General features: G+C 39.9%; 1 protein-coding gene across 7 annotated transcripts in view; it reads right to left on the bottom strand.

The window, feature by feature from the left end:
- Positions 1-7,616: 7,616 nt before the first annotated feature.
- TC2N (tandem C2 domains, nuclear) overlaps positions 7,617-14,974 on the bottom strand; it is a 34,082-nt gene continuing 26,724 nt past the window's right edge. For all 7 annotated transcript variants that reach the window (XM_027457661.3, XM_027457657.3, XM_027457659.3 and 4 more), the window contains 3 exons: positions 13,007-13,121; positions 12,322-12,521; positions 7,617-9,965 (listed from right to left, as the gene is read on the bottom strand). In XM_027457661.3, the coding sequence (XP_027313462.1) occupies positions 9,855-9,965; positions 12,322-12,521; positions 13,007-13,121 (426 nt within the window). In that variant the 3' untranslated portion in view covers positions 7,617-9,854. The remainder of the gene's footprint in view (positions 9,966-12,321; positions 12,522-13,006; positions 13,122-14,974) is intronic.

The following is a 14,974-nucleotide window of genomic DNA, read 5'->3' as shown; positions in this document are numbered from 1 at the left end:
CACTAATAGATATTATATTATGTATTATGATTCAAATCCTGTAACTGGCAACAGACCTGGAGAGCCATGTCCTTTGATTTGGCACAAAATTCGTGCAGCAGGGGTAGGAGCCATTCACTGCTGTCACAAGCCTGACCCAAAAGCCTCATAGTTGAGCAGTTACCCCAGTTCTATGGTCAATTTAATTCTTGCTTTTCCCATTGTTTCTTTCAACAGATGAGAGAAGACACCCTTGAGCAGAAACATTGTATTGTTTTGCAAAGATTGTTGAACAAACTCAAACACTATTTTCAGGGATAATCAACTAGGGTTATATTTGATCTTGTTAGAACTATAACTCAGCAATCAGTTCGGTATGCCCTTCCTGTAAATGTTTTTTCACTTCTGATTCTGACGACCTTTACAATTTTCATTAGCCATACTGTACATGGATGAACAGGCACTACAATATAAAATAAACCCAAAATTCAGATTTTACATTGAATTTGGTTAACAAAAGAAGTTAGTAAATATCCGCTGCAAAAAAAAAGCAGTTATCAAATGAATATTACATGAAGGAAGTCCAATCTCAGTCAAAATAAATATGGCCAATCTATTTGCATTGCCCAAAGTAAGAAACTCAGGAGCTCAAAGGAAGAAAAAACAAATGTCTGAAAAAAAATCATTGCTGTTTTAAGTCCCTGAGGGATTTAGTAACACAGGTGAGGACACAAACAATTCAGTGTCTTAGCCTTTTCTATTAAGTTAGAAGTAGCTTCCTACTTGCAGCTTACAGACAACAAGGTCAGGGAAATATTAAAGTAGCTTTAATATCTGTCAAGAGTGTCAACAAAGATGAATATTCTTCACATCTACCTCCCACTTCACTGTTGCATCATGAAATCCTATTTAGCAAGGCAGATGCAATTGGATATGGCTTATTAGCTGACCACGAAGCCATATTTTCATCAGGAAGCATTTAAATGGAGAAAGCAACTCATGGATCTCCAGGGGTATGAAAGGCCATGCTGAGTAACTCTGTCTCAGTCCTGGCTATAGGTGAGTGTTTGTTCCCATTTTCACACGAGCTGCTGAAGGTGTATTTCCAGCCCTGAAATACAGCCACTTGCCTCTGTGACCCTGATGCAGCCTACTGACATTTCCCAAGGAAAGAGCAGCAACAGTCGTGATCTTACTTGGTAGCAGAAGACTAACTTCTGTGGCAGGTTCCCAGCTAAGGTGAGCTGGCACAGTTCTACCAAAGCAGAGCCCAGTTTATGTTGCACCGAGTGTCTGCGCCAGAACATTGGACTCGTGGCCCACTCTGCCAAAAGTCCAGCTGCAGTCCTGATGCAGTTGGCATGACTGCTACTCATGTTGCTTTTGCTGACCAGGCCAGTGCTTTGATCTCTACAATCAGAAGGACGTTTGCAAACAGATTTGACATATGTTTCTAAAGCACAGGAGAAAGTTGTCATTCCAATGATCTTCCAGTGGCTGATTAAAGCGAGTAAAACAGCTGGATGTGTTTGACTATGCTTTGTCTCTTAGGCAACTAGAAGAGGTGCAGGCAGGGAAAAGGAATGAAATGCTGATGAAATAAAGTAGCAGAGAACAAGTGAATGCCATAAATACCGCTCAGCTGGACTAGAATATCAACATCTGCTGTATTTTTCAAAACGGGTATTTATATATATATTTCACTCCCAAGAAGAAGGAACAGTATTGCTAGACAGAAAATACAGACTCCACACTGATGCCATATTTTCTCCTCTGAATTTTGGCATCACATGCAGAGTTAATACCAGAAATCTTGTTGTGGCATACCTTTGAATCCATCACTCTTAAAACTATAATTTATACATATATACAACTTGTCCACACTAAAGAATCGTAGCCAGCTTGAATTTGGTCTACAAAATATTTTAGTGTGGGGAGACAACCAAGCCTAACAAATCACAGCAAAGACCTGATTCACCTTAGCCCAGGAGGTTGGTTAAAGAGCTCAAGGCTCATCACCAAGGCTCAGCTTCCTTGCTTTTGAAATCAGAAAAGTGCATTAAGCCCACTTTTGCAGCCCTTTGTAACTGCCCATAGAGTTATCCTATTTTCCTTACTTCTCTTTCTGGGCATTCCAATCCACTCCTTTCAACACAGGCATATCAGCTTGGTCTTGAAAGCCAGCCATATTAATCACAAACTCAGATCTGATCATCACAGTTCCATCCAGAATTCCAGGACTTACCTGTATAGCTCTTAAAAAAAATAGTATCCTAAACTTGATTTTCAAGTAATTTGAGGCTCGTGGGGAACTCACATCATCTGGTCATCCAGTTTGCACAGTAACTCTGGATCCACCAGCAAGTCAACCTACCTCTTTGAAAATCTCGGACCCTGCTGCCTTGGGTCAGGAAAGCTTGTCGCTGTAGGAGGCTCTGCCGGTGGAACAAGGAGAATTTCAGCGACAGTGCTGTGTTAAATATAGCAAGGCTAGGTGTTTAAAAAGGCATTATTATTGCCTGTAAGCTTTAATGGATTCCTAATTAGATGTGCATGCCAAAAATCAGAAGAGTATCTGATGTCTGCCTCTACTGGTGATTTTATTAGCAAGAAATGATGTTTTAAAAACATTTCTTTGCACTAAATTTAACTGAATATCTGCTTCTGCTTTTAATAAATGGTGATTCCAAGGTGAATCAATATTCTCTTCACCCAAGGAGATCTTTAAAACAGCTTTACTGTGAAACCCCAGCAAGTGGCCAGCTTCATAGCATACTGCTCCAAAATACCTATCCTTTAACAAATGCAATTTCAGAGAAAGAGCTTAAGCTGCCTTGAGAACTAGTACTGCTGGAATTGTGATCAGCAATGACCTGAAAAGCTTCTCTGGATTGGGAGGGAACAGAGGAAAGCACAGCTGAGCCCCAGGTCCTGAAGCAGCACAGCCTGTTTTCTCTCATTCTCTCCACGGCCCACAATAATTTTTGAGCCCATTAGTCATCTCATGTGACTGACGGCAGAGATGTCACTGATAATTCTGTTCCCAAAGCTTTCAAGGAAAAAACAACATTCGGGTAGAGAAGGGAGAGTCAGCTCTCAGTTCCCAGCTGATGGAAGAGCTGACACGAGATCCCTTTTATTAGAAACCAGAAAATCTATCTGGAAGAGAAACCGTAACTTCCTGAAGTGCAGGAAAAAGATTCAGGAAGGTCTACCCCTATTTGAGCACCACAGTCAATCAGCCATGAGGAACTAATCCATAGGCAATCAGGCATAATTAGGTTGAGAGCTCAAAGGTCAATAAGCACATCAGAACGAAGCTTTATTTAATTACAGAGGATGAATTCAGCCTCATACCAGGGAAGTACTGAAAGAACGTAAGCAAATATCGAAGTGCGTAATCATCTATCTTAAGTCACGTCAAATAAAAGCTCTGTCAATAGTTACAGGCACGTTACACTGTTTTGAAAAACAAAACTCTGCTTTTATTTCACCTCCTTCACTACCGCCCTTTAACAGTCCCCCACCCAACCTGTCCTTGCCGCAGGAAAAGGGGCAGATAAGCACAACTGCTGTTTGAAGGACTAATGAATGCTAACACAGGGGAGACCCAGCCCTGCTTTCTGCCCGTGCCATTTTCTTCTTGTGCTCTGTATCTCAAACTGAGGGTTCTTTCTTCTCTCTGACACGTGACGAGGCTTGGCTATAATTAACTAACATTCCTATGACTCCTATTTTTCAAAGGCTCCCAAGCTATTTGTCAGGGCTCTGCTCCATGGAAACCTGTCAGCCACAGAATTCCTGCTATGGAAAATTTCCCTATCTACTGCTCCACAACTCCAGAGAGTTTCTGAAGGTAAGAACAGAAAGTACAACACAACTACCTCTCCCTTTTGGCATCTGGCAAAGGTTTCCAGTCCCGAGGCTAACAAGTGTTTCCCAGGTCATATATACGGGAGGTACAAGGCTCTCTTTGCTTGGAGGTGCAGATCTCATCGCAACTTCCTCAAGCTGTTAACTCTTGGTGTAACAGCACAGATAATGGCAGTCAAGCAAGCAGACTGGCCTCTAAGGTCAGAAGCACAAACAGCTTGCTCCTTTTCTCCTTGCCATTCAAAATGATTTCCTAAGGTATTTTTGGAGGAGGAAAAATGCAAGCAAATATACCCAGATACATGAGAGGTTGCAGCCGATTTATCCCAGCGTTGTATTCAATGCTAGTAGACAACACAGAAATCCAGGGAGCTCCAAAAGCTCCATACCATACATGTTGCAAGCAAATGTAGCTCAGGAATGCAGAGCACCAGACATGATCCGAGTGCTAGGACTGAAAGCCTTCTGCTTTTTCAGCTAGATCTTTAAACTCCGAAAGGGCAGGAGTATTGCTGGTCCCAACACCAGATAAAGAAATGGGAAACATTACTAGGTAATCAGAAAGTTAGTTGCACAAGTAGACATCATTTAGAAGACACGCTCATGCTTCAAGAGCAAGAAGAGCACTCTGCAGCGAAATAAAAGGAAGGAAGAATTTGCACAGTTAGACATAGATGAAAAAAAATCAGGATGCAGGATTTGTTTGAAAGCCACTGATATCTATGGAAAGTACTAAAAGCACATAAGAGATGCAGATCCATTTTCAATGAAATTAAGTTTCTACAGAAACATCACTGTGGACAGATTTTTAGCTTTTTGAAAAACATTTAAAAAATTAAGCTGTCTGTAACCCTTTGTGAGATAAGTAATACCACCACAATGCTGAAGTTTTCAAAGCTCTTCTGGTTACTGGCTGCCGCTGCTGAATGCAGTGGGAGTTTTGCCATGGGTTGTGAGAGACTGTGGACTGTCCTTCAGCATAAGCTGGAGAGAAGAATGTAAATCTGCTGGAGCAATATTTGTGGAACATGGTGCTGATTTTAGTGATGGCTTTTTCCATACACCGAGCATGAGATCATGTACAGGGCTGTATTTACATGGTGATGTAATTTTACAGCAGAAGCTGGAAAAACAAGGAGGGTATATCATGTCCAGCCTGATTTATGCCAAGCTTTCCACAACTATGCAGCCTCCCTCCCATGTCATACATATCTTGGCAAGAAAAAAGTAAGAAGTGGGACAACCCTGCCCCCAATTTCTAGACAACCTTATGCTTTGGCTGCAAAATCAACTCGTAACTCAAAAGCAACCTCCGTCGGGCAGACAGTCCTTAAGTCAAACAGCATATGTGCTTAATTGAATGCTTACCAAATTACCTTTTGTTTTATACAAACGTCCTCCCAACAAAAGAGCAAACTAGGGACTGCCTAATGGATTTAGCAGGATGGCACTGTTCACATTGCGATCACAAAAGATATACTCAAATACAATTATTTTCCAACTAATGTTTTGCAGCACTGTGGTTTAGGAGCTGTTACACCCACTCATCTTTTGAGGTAGAATCTTACATTTTTTTCCTTAAAAGGCATGCCGTGCCATGCTTTTGGGATGTAAAGACTTGAAAAATAAACTTTTTGGCCTTGTTCACATACAGAATGCTCTTAATCACAATTAAACAAACTTAAAACAGAACTGTTTAATTAACCAATGCAATTACGTACACACAATTTGAAAAATCTGGTTTGTCTACAGTTGGTTTCTAACTAAGCAGGCACAGATCTCTCTATGAATAACATTTAACGTAAGATCATAACTATCATTCCAGTTGACCTACATCCATTTTTGTGCTGATTTAAATAAAACTGATGCAGCTTCCGAACCTCTACTGCTTTCATAAAGATTTCTCTAAGAAGCTGAGTGAGTTACTATCTAGAAGCAACACTGAAATCCACCTATAAACCACATGTACAACCGTCACAATAATGTTTTCCAGTGACAGTAAACTTGGATATAGCTTATAAAAAAAAAAAAACACAAAACAGTGGCTGACCATGCATTAAAGGGACAACATGCAGCTGTCACCTTTAGAAGAGTGCTCTGAGACACCTTTTTTCCTTCTATTGCATGTATCCTGCAGTACATAAACTTCCTTGCTAATTTGTGTCATAGATTGGTCTTCAAATGATACATAATTTTCTTCTCCTTATAGGTTGCCTTAGTCTCAAGCAAGCCAGGAGCTGAATTTGGAGGAGCCAGGTCTCGTATGCACATCTAGTGAGGCAGTCGCTGAGCAGCAAAGCAAAGTGTTCTGCGCTTAAAACGTGAGGCATCTCAGGTAATTTTTAGATGATTTTAAAATATGTTCAAATTGAAATATCACCTGATGGAACACCCCATTCAAAGCCAGTTGTACCATTTGCACCAGTTGAGAAGAATGTCCACCTTTTCTCTCATGTTTTTTTTTTTTTTCCTCAGGATGGTTGTCTAGCATAATGAACATCGACAACCTCTAGATCCAATGAATCATTAATGAAAAACGCTTTATGGGGCAGCTAATAAGGTCTTCTAATTGGTTGACTCTAACACCCCACAAATCATTTTCTGAACAATCCTGTTCAACGATCAGCCAAACGTGTGCACCCCAGAATCCTGTCACCATGCATGCTGCATGTAAAGGAGGCTGGAAGAAAGGTCTTTGTAGATTACCATCCCCATTCCCATATGCAGCCTCACGTAAATAACCTACTGGCAGTCCCCAGCCTCCAGAACAGTCCAATGCATTGCAAACAATTCTCTGGACATCCCCTTTACCTGTCAGATGTCCTCCAAAGCAGCAAAACAGATGTCATCGGGAGGACTGGGGTGTTGTTTCAGATGGTGATGGGTTGGTTTGGAGCACAGCTTTGGTCTATTTACAAGGTAAATGCTGATGCAATGAATGGGCATTTCTGGTTCTTGAACAGGGCAGGTCCCTCGTCATTCTTAAAGGATTTTCCTTGATTGTGCACAGAAAGAGAATTCCTGGTTTCTTCCCAGGATCTTGGGAGTCAGTAATTAGGAGACAAGTAAGACAGGAGTTAAAAAAAGAATAGCCCAACAGAAGTTTCTTTTCCTCCTCATCTCTGCCCCACGACATCCTACATGGCTGGAGTGCACTCAGGAGACAGGCATCCCAATGCCCAGCTGCCGGGCTTTCAGTGAGGGAACGTGCACTGAATCAGCTGAGACTAGGAACGAGCAGAGCCAGATTTTGCATGGCGGGACAGATAAATGATTGCTTTCTAAATCAGTTTCCTCAAGAACACTGTAGTGATCTGGGCACATTGGGGAACACGTCTATGCAACAAACAACGTAAATGCAACTTCAGAAGAAAGATGTAACTTTTTTTTCTGAAGAAGAGGCTAGAATTTCAGACTAGTTGAGTAACTTCAGAGCTGGTGAACAGCGGAGCAAACTTTTTTTCCCCCTAACTATTAGGAATTCATTGCATTCTTAAATGAATACGCACAGTAACACAGAAAGCCTGAACAGCTGGGAATGAGCACGTGATGAAGCAGAGCCTCAGAGTATGTTCTTCAGAGTGTTCTAGTACCTGGGTGCGTCTTACAGAAGAAGCCTCATACACATCCACAACGTGTCAGCCAGCAATGCCCCCATATGCAACGCTACAAGAAAAACAGTTCCATTTGTCAGCATTTTCTCAGACAACAAGGTAGAACTTCAGTTTGCGATGATGGTAAATGCAATTGAAAAAAGAGATGGATTATTTTGCATTCTTAACTTTTATTATAAACACACAGATTAAATATTAACATAGAAAAAACGAGACATTACTAGTTAGGCCTTTATAAGGCTAAGTGTCCTAAAAATAGCCAACAAAGTCCATTTTACACAATATCCACTGAGCTGGCAATCGCTGTAGAGCCACTTTTGTGGTGACTGTATCCTCCAAAACACTGGAATATTCCCTGTCCTCTCTTTCAAACAGAACAGCATTCTGCATAAGGAAACAGTTTGCACTTTTGTTTACTGCTGTGCAGCCACGATGAATAAAAAAGATCCATGTATTCAAGTGAAGACACTCCAAGAACATCAGCTTAGTCCAATTCCCTTTTTAATTTTACCCAGCAGGCCAGGCTCATCCCAAGTAGCATAGCTGGATGGAAGCTGGCATTGCAAGTCCTGACCCAGTGGGCTTAGTGGGAGCTCTGCAAGGAGCATCTGTAAGAGCAAGAACCAATGTCTGTTCTCCAAGTAACATGCAAAAACTGTTTCAGTTCATTTATAAAAGCTGGTCAAAAAGCTGAGCTTGTAAGAGCCTAGAGAAGTCCTTTTGTTTTCTAATTTTGACAACACTAAATTTCACCAACAAAAGTCTAGACAGTTTAAGTTTAAAAAGCTTCATTTAACAACTGATGAAAAAACTAAGATTTTCTTTTTTTGTTTCTTTTTTTCCCCTTTTGCCTTTATTTGAAGTCAAAAAGGCTAAAATAAAGAAGCTTTGAGCTCTCTGCTTAAAAACAACATGCTTTCCTGTTACAGTGTTTTCTCTACCCCCCACTGTTCCTTTGCCTTCAAGCAGTGAGTGCTCTCACCACCACTCCAGTGCTTGTGTCAGATGTTTGAATGGGTTCCAAGTTATAAAAAAGATACTGTTATTCAGTGTCTATACAAACACATACTTGAGCAGCTCAGACAGCCAACACTAAATGTGTAAGCAATGGATTTAATGGAATACATTTTTGTTAAATCCAGTAGTTAATGCAGTGCAAAGAGGTCTTTGCTTTTAGAAGTATATATTATCTACTATATACATGGCATTTTTCCCCCTTAAAAATAACTATGAATAGACCACTGAAAATACGGGGACTAGTAGAAAAATAATCTTAGGATTTTATAGGAAAAATATCACTTCCAATAAAAATATGGTAATTTCTTCCTGCTGAAAACAAGTAACAAATATATACTTCCACACATAATATTTTCAGCATCCTGTACATGTAACAAATATTTATGCAGTAGTAGCCCATCATTTAAACAAAACCCAATTCCTTTACTGTTCTGCTTTTTAATTAGCATTAAAAAAACACTTATCAGTAAATATTTGCTTACTCCTTAGTATGTTACTCTGGCTTTTAGTAAACTAAGCAAATGGTAGAAGATTGTTGATTAGATAGGAGTCATTTACTTATTAGAATTATATATAATAAAAATAATTTATTTAAACAACCTGGCCCTGATCCTAGACAGAGTTGATACCTCTTTGCATTATTCCACTCATTCCAACTAGCAGTCACCAAACAAAGCAAATCTGGAGGGCCCCACTTGAAAAGATCACAGTTAGTCAGAGAAACTTGTTTTTCAGTCCCTCTGTTTAAACTAGTGACAAGGATGGGGGAAAACCCAAGATACTGGCACACTGTGCAACCCTTCACCAGAGGCAAAGATTAGAAAAGCCGTTGGGTGCTGCATTATTGCATTGCTCCCTTTATGCCTCTTGCTACAGCCACAGCTTTCCCACTTGCTGAGGCACACATTACTCTGGTCAAATGGTGTCAAGACAGGTGCAGCCATAGAGGGTTAGAGGTACCTAGGATCAAGCCACTGATTTTGTCCCATGGACAGAATCTTGTCTTTACCAAAGACAAGATTACAGATGAGGATCAAGTCTGTGACTAGTGGAGATGATGCTGATTGAAGCTGTTTCTCTTCAAGACTGGGTTTCTATATTCTTGCAGAGCCTAAAAGGAGCAAATATTTATTTTTCCTGGTGGATTTTTTAATATTAAGTGAGTGCTCTTCCCATTTTCTAGGTCTTCCTCTTAATAATATTTAGGCAGTGTTTCTCTTCGTGAAACTTAATTTTTCCAGTTAACATGGAGGTGTGATTCAGCAGAGTCCTTCTGAACAACTTGTGTAGGCAATATTTTTCTTTAAATTTATACTATTTTAAAAAGCATAGCTTTGTAGAAAAATCAGTCCTGAGTTTCATCTCCAGTCTTCAAGATGAACCAAGGCTGTACCATTTAACAACAACCTTTTCAGGGTTAGCGATGGTATCTTCCCACTGCTCTACTGCTTCACTGTTAGTGCTATCAGAACTTATCCAGATCTGCAGCAAGAAATAAAAAGAGAAATCAAATTGAGTTTACCTGCTGTAACAGTGGCCCAGACTTTGTTAGATCCAAATAAATACCATGAAAGTGTAGAATGAGATGCAACATGTAGACTGTGACCAAAGTATTAGCAACAAATATAGTTCTGTTAAGACTAACATAATTTGGCTTTCGGCTGGGAACACAGGCAGTCTGTGTTTACATTTAGTCTCTAAACAAATATGAATTAGAGAACTCACTACACACTGATGTTTCCCTACTTAATAACATATTTTAAGTCAAGCATTCCTTGCTCCACTCAAATTGATGTGCTGGGGTCAAGGACCCATCAGGGCAGTGATGTCCCTTTAGACCATGCACTCAAACTCCAGTTGGCAGCAAGCCACCTGGCGCCCAGAGTTAGCTGTCCAGCATTTTCATGAGCATTTAAAATTGCACACTCCAACAGACGGGGCCAAACCTGCATTCCACAGAGGTTACTAACTTGCCTGTATCACACATAGTCACGCAGTAAGAGTCCATTTCTTCTCGGTATTCAATTAATGGATAGCGGCCCTTAAACAAGGAAATGAAGTACAAGTAGGAAGTTTTTCCCCTAAACAATATCACCAGCTCCCATTGCCAAAAGAATTCTGCTTATGTAAGTAGGTATCGTTATTTACGGGACTCTATTTCCTCCACTCTTCCAAGAATGAGTCCTTTTTAATACTTCTCAGAAACCTGCACCATGAAGTACATTTAGCCCACACTGCTGAGGCATGATTCCTCAAGAAGTGAGAATAATGCCTTCCAGAATACCACAGACAGCTGATGTTTCATCCACAGAGATTCAGCATACATCTTGCTCATGATTAAAGACATGCCCATAAATGCAGCCTAATCGAAGTGTTGTCTGTTTTAGAACAGCATCCAATTAAACATCATTCTCTGAAGAACCACGTTAATAGATCCAGCTATATTCATCTTTTTCCAGCTACCCAGCCAATTGCTTAAAGTACATTTTTCCCTGAGCCATATTTTATGTCTTCATGTGTTATGTGGCAATGTCTGCCTGCATGAGCTGAAACAACCTTTTCCAAATAATCTCTGAAGAGCAGAAGTAGCTCATTTCCTCCCCGTAAAAATAAGACCCATGATTAAATGAAACTCATCAGGTTGAGATGACCTCACATATTGCTTAGTGACTGCAAAATCATACCCGGTTAGTTTTGCCCCAAAATATCACAGCTAGCTAGCATACTTTTTTCTTTTTCTGTTCCAAATCCAATTCTACCAACAGAATCACAGAAGGACGGAACATGTCTGACATGATACTTGATAGAATAGAGGAAGGTCACGTAACTCTTACTGGCACATCATTCCTATACCAGACCAGCATCTCCTGCAAGTGAACGTGTGCAGCATGCACAAGATCCACTGCCAGGCTGGGAAGCTACCATTTTCTGCACCTAAGGATAGTGCAGTCCTTCAGCTGGTAAGGGACTTTACAGTTGGAGTCTCAAAATCAATTCCACATTATTCATTTATGTATATATTAAAATTCTACTAGTACATCTGCCTGGGTCAGGGAAAGCACTGTGCATTAAGAACAAATGTGTCTCATTATACTGAGGAAAAAAAAGGAGAGAAAGAAGGGACAGAATAATGGTCAGTTAGAACAATGAGGGAAAGAGGGCAGGGAGAATGAAAAGAGACCAGACTTTCAATTTTTATGGTGGTTAAATACATATGTTCACATAAATGCTTTCAAAGAGATACTACAGAAGTTCCAGCTGGAAAAAAAGGGGGGGGGAGGGGAGGAAGCATTCGTCTAATCATTTTGTTTGTTTGCATTATCACTTGATCATACACATTCAGAACATTATGCTGACTTCAGCACTGTTGTACCCAGAAGGGCAGTCTGCTATTGTAGCTGTTGACATTTCCCTTCTACACACTTGTTTGTGAGTGTACTAGTATTCTAAGCCAACACACCTTCTTTCTATAGAGGACATTGTAGATTGTGGAGATGGTGTGAATGCTATGTTTGTGTTCTTTAGAAAGCCTAGAGGCAAGGAGGACATCATACATCTGTCTGTAAGAAGCAATCTTTTACATAACAACACTCCACACAAAAATGACATAAAAGAGTTCTTTTTAAAAGAAAGATCAAATGTCAACATGCATTCTGATGTTCGTGCATGTTTAAGAGCCAGTACTATTCCTTCTTGGATTAAAGCCAGAAGATTTTATTAGAATTCACTATTTTCCTATATGCCACCTTATTTAAAATATTTTAAAATTCATACCAAAAAAAATCTCATGGAACTGGATTTTAAGCAAAGCATTTCATGTTAGATAGCAGAAACCAACCTGTCCTAGGAAGTGTTTTCTTCTCACTGAGCTTCTGCTGTAGAGTTTGATGAGAAAACTAATTCCTTGTTCAGCTTGGCTAATTGGAAAAATCATCATTTCTCCCCACTTCACTTGGCCATTGGTAGATTTCAGAAGACGTGTCTTCTTCTTATACATCAATCCTTCTGTACTAAACATTCCAACTTTAACAAAGAAATCTATCAAAAAGTGAAAAAGAGGGAGGGGAAAAAGGACATAACACATAAAGGGTTACTCACAAACATACCCAAAGAGGAACTGACAAGACCCACATGTATTGTTCAAATTGCAACAGTTTCCCAAAAGTCTGGCCAAAAGAATTGTACAATAGCTTTCCTGACTGGTCACACAAATAGAGCGTGTTCACTAGTATTGAACTGATTAACACATATCCAAACAGCAAGTGCAAGCTAATGCTCTTGTATGTCAGGATTAATACTGGGATAAAAATCTTCCAAAATACATAAATGCGTAGCTTCAAACCAAACAAAATGTAATCAAGTAAGACATCTGTGGAAACAAGCCTTGGCAATGGAAATCCACTGCACAATATGTTAGTTTGAGGTTTGTAAGGAATGTTATGGATTGCCAACCCATTCGAGCAGCATTTTACCTGTTACAAATGGTTTTAGACAGGAGGCATGAGACAATTGATGTAACTTACATAAAGACAGCGGTGTAGATGAAATTGGAAGGTTTTGTGCTTCAAGAATCTGTAACTGAATCCTCCTGTTTATTGCTTGAAAACAAGTTCCTACTTGAAGTTCTGCATGGCACACCTACAAGCAGAAGAATGTTGCCATAACATCTGGATTAAGTTGCTTATAAACTCAGGAAATGCAGGAATTCTGTTTTATGTTGGGCTCCCACATTTCTAGCTGGGATTTCCTGGACAGAAATATAAGTATGTGTTGTATATACAACCTGCAGATGCACAGTAAGTAAATGCATCTTGCACTTGTCACAGCTGCAGTACACGTGCTCCTTTGATGCGCTGCTTATATTATATAGTGCATGTATGACCCTAATGGGCTGCAGCCAGAAGTACTGGACAAAGAAACCTAAAATTTCACCTGGGAGATTCCTCAATGGTAAGAGTGGACACAGAGGAAAAAACAGACACACAGTAGTAGCTCTACTAAACGTGGATGTGAAAGAGAGAGAACAGGCATGTTCCACTGGCGGAAGACCTTTGGACTTCCCCTTCCACCCTTTTGAATTCTGTAATATGGAGATACAAGCAACACTTTACGTAGATACAGGGCCCTGTCATTTAATGTCAGGAATGCTTAGGATGACAGCATGCTGTGGATTTTCCTGTGTTGTAAAAGTACATATGTTTCCATGCTTAGACACACGAACACAGACGCATTCTGAGTGTACTGAAAGCTCCAGTCTGATTTTTTTTTTTTAAATAAAGAATTTTTGCTAGTGGCAAAGTTGCCTCGAGGTCCTCATTACTTTTCTGCCAGAGGCTAATGTACTCTGGACACAGTAAGTACAGCAGGAGTGGGCCAGTGGAGGGAGACCCAGCTTTTCTGAAAGCCTCCACTTAAAAGGCCTGTGCTAGTTCTGGTTCCCTTCAAGTTCTAATGGACTTCAGAGATGGAAAAATGCACCAAGCAAGTGCGCAACATGTCAGATAAAGAAGAGAAATCAGGCTCCAGTTCACTTATGAGACTCAAATTCTCATTGCAGCTCAGCCACAAAATTTCTGTGTAAACAGGAGAGGAAGCACATGGATGCAGTGTCTGGAGAGCTCTTAGATATAATGGTGAGGAAAGCCAACACAGACACAGACACAAAGAGACAGGATGAAGTGGCTTCTCACACAGCTTCCTCTTTCACTTAATCTGTAGCAAGTTACTGCTTTTGAAGCAAAACTTTTTAGAACTACAAATGTCAAGTATAACTTATGTTAGAAATCAAGAGTGTCACTCATATTACTTACACATTTAGATAAAATTTGCTTTTGAATTGCTAATTCAAGTTTAATTTGTTAAAAATACAAATGTCTAGACACAATCTGTAAAAGAAACAAACAAAGTGGGAGTAGGGGGAAAGGAAATCCCACTGTGAAAATGACATTTGACAACCACCTGTTTTTTATTACTGTAATGGAAATGAACTGCTTGAATTATTACTTCACAGCATGTAATCTGAACATTAATATATATATATACACACACACACACATATATATGCAGTTTCAAGCCACTGAAGATCTTAGCACTTTTCTTCCATAACAAAATCAAATTCCATTTGCTGTGAGCTCTTGCTGCTAGTCCTACGGATCTTCTGATGCTTTTTTGGTAGGAAAAGGCAATTACTCGGTGCCCTTTGCTGAAAGTCTTCCCAGAATGTCCCTCCCTCCAGCTGTGGGCCATGTTGTGGGAGAGCTAGTTCTAGTTCTTTTCCCAGAAACAGCTGCAGTTTATGACCATAATAGTGATGCGCCTAGTTCAAAAGTCTGCATTTTTTTTCCATCAAATGCCCCCCATCCAAGAAAGCAGAAAAAAAACACAACTGCATTTGCTCTTAACAATGAATTATTACTGAATTATTCTACTTCTGTTTCCAACATCTCTTTCTACGTGATATGACAATACACTTTTGTGGTATTAGCACTTAC

The sequence above is a fragment of the Anas platyrhynchos genome, chromosome 5, assembly GCF_047663525.1.
Source record: "Anas platyrhynchos isolate ZD024472 breed Pekin duck chromosome 5, IASCAAS_PekinDuck_T2T, whole genome shotgun sequence".
Classification (NCBI taxonomy): domain Eukaryota; kingdom Metazoa; phylum Chordata; class Aves; order Anseriformes; family Anatidae; genus Anas; species Anas platyrhynchos.
This window is presented reverse-complemented; position numbering and strand designations above follow the sequence as displayed.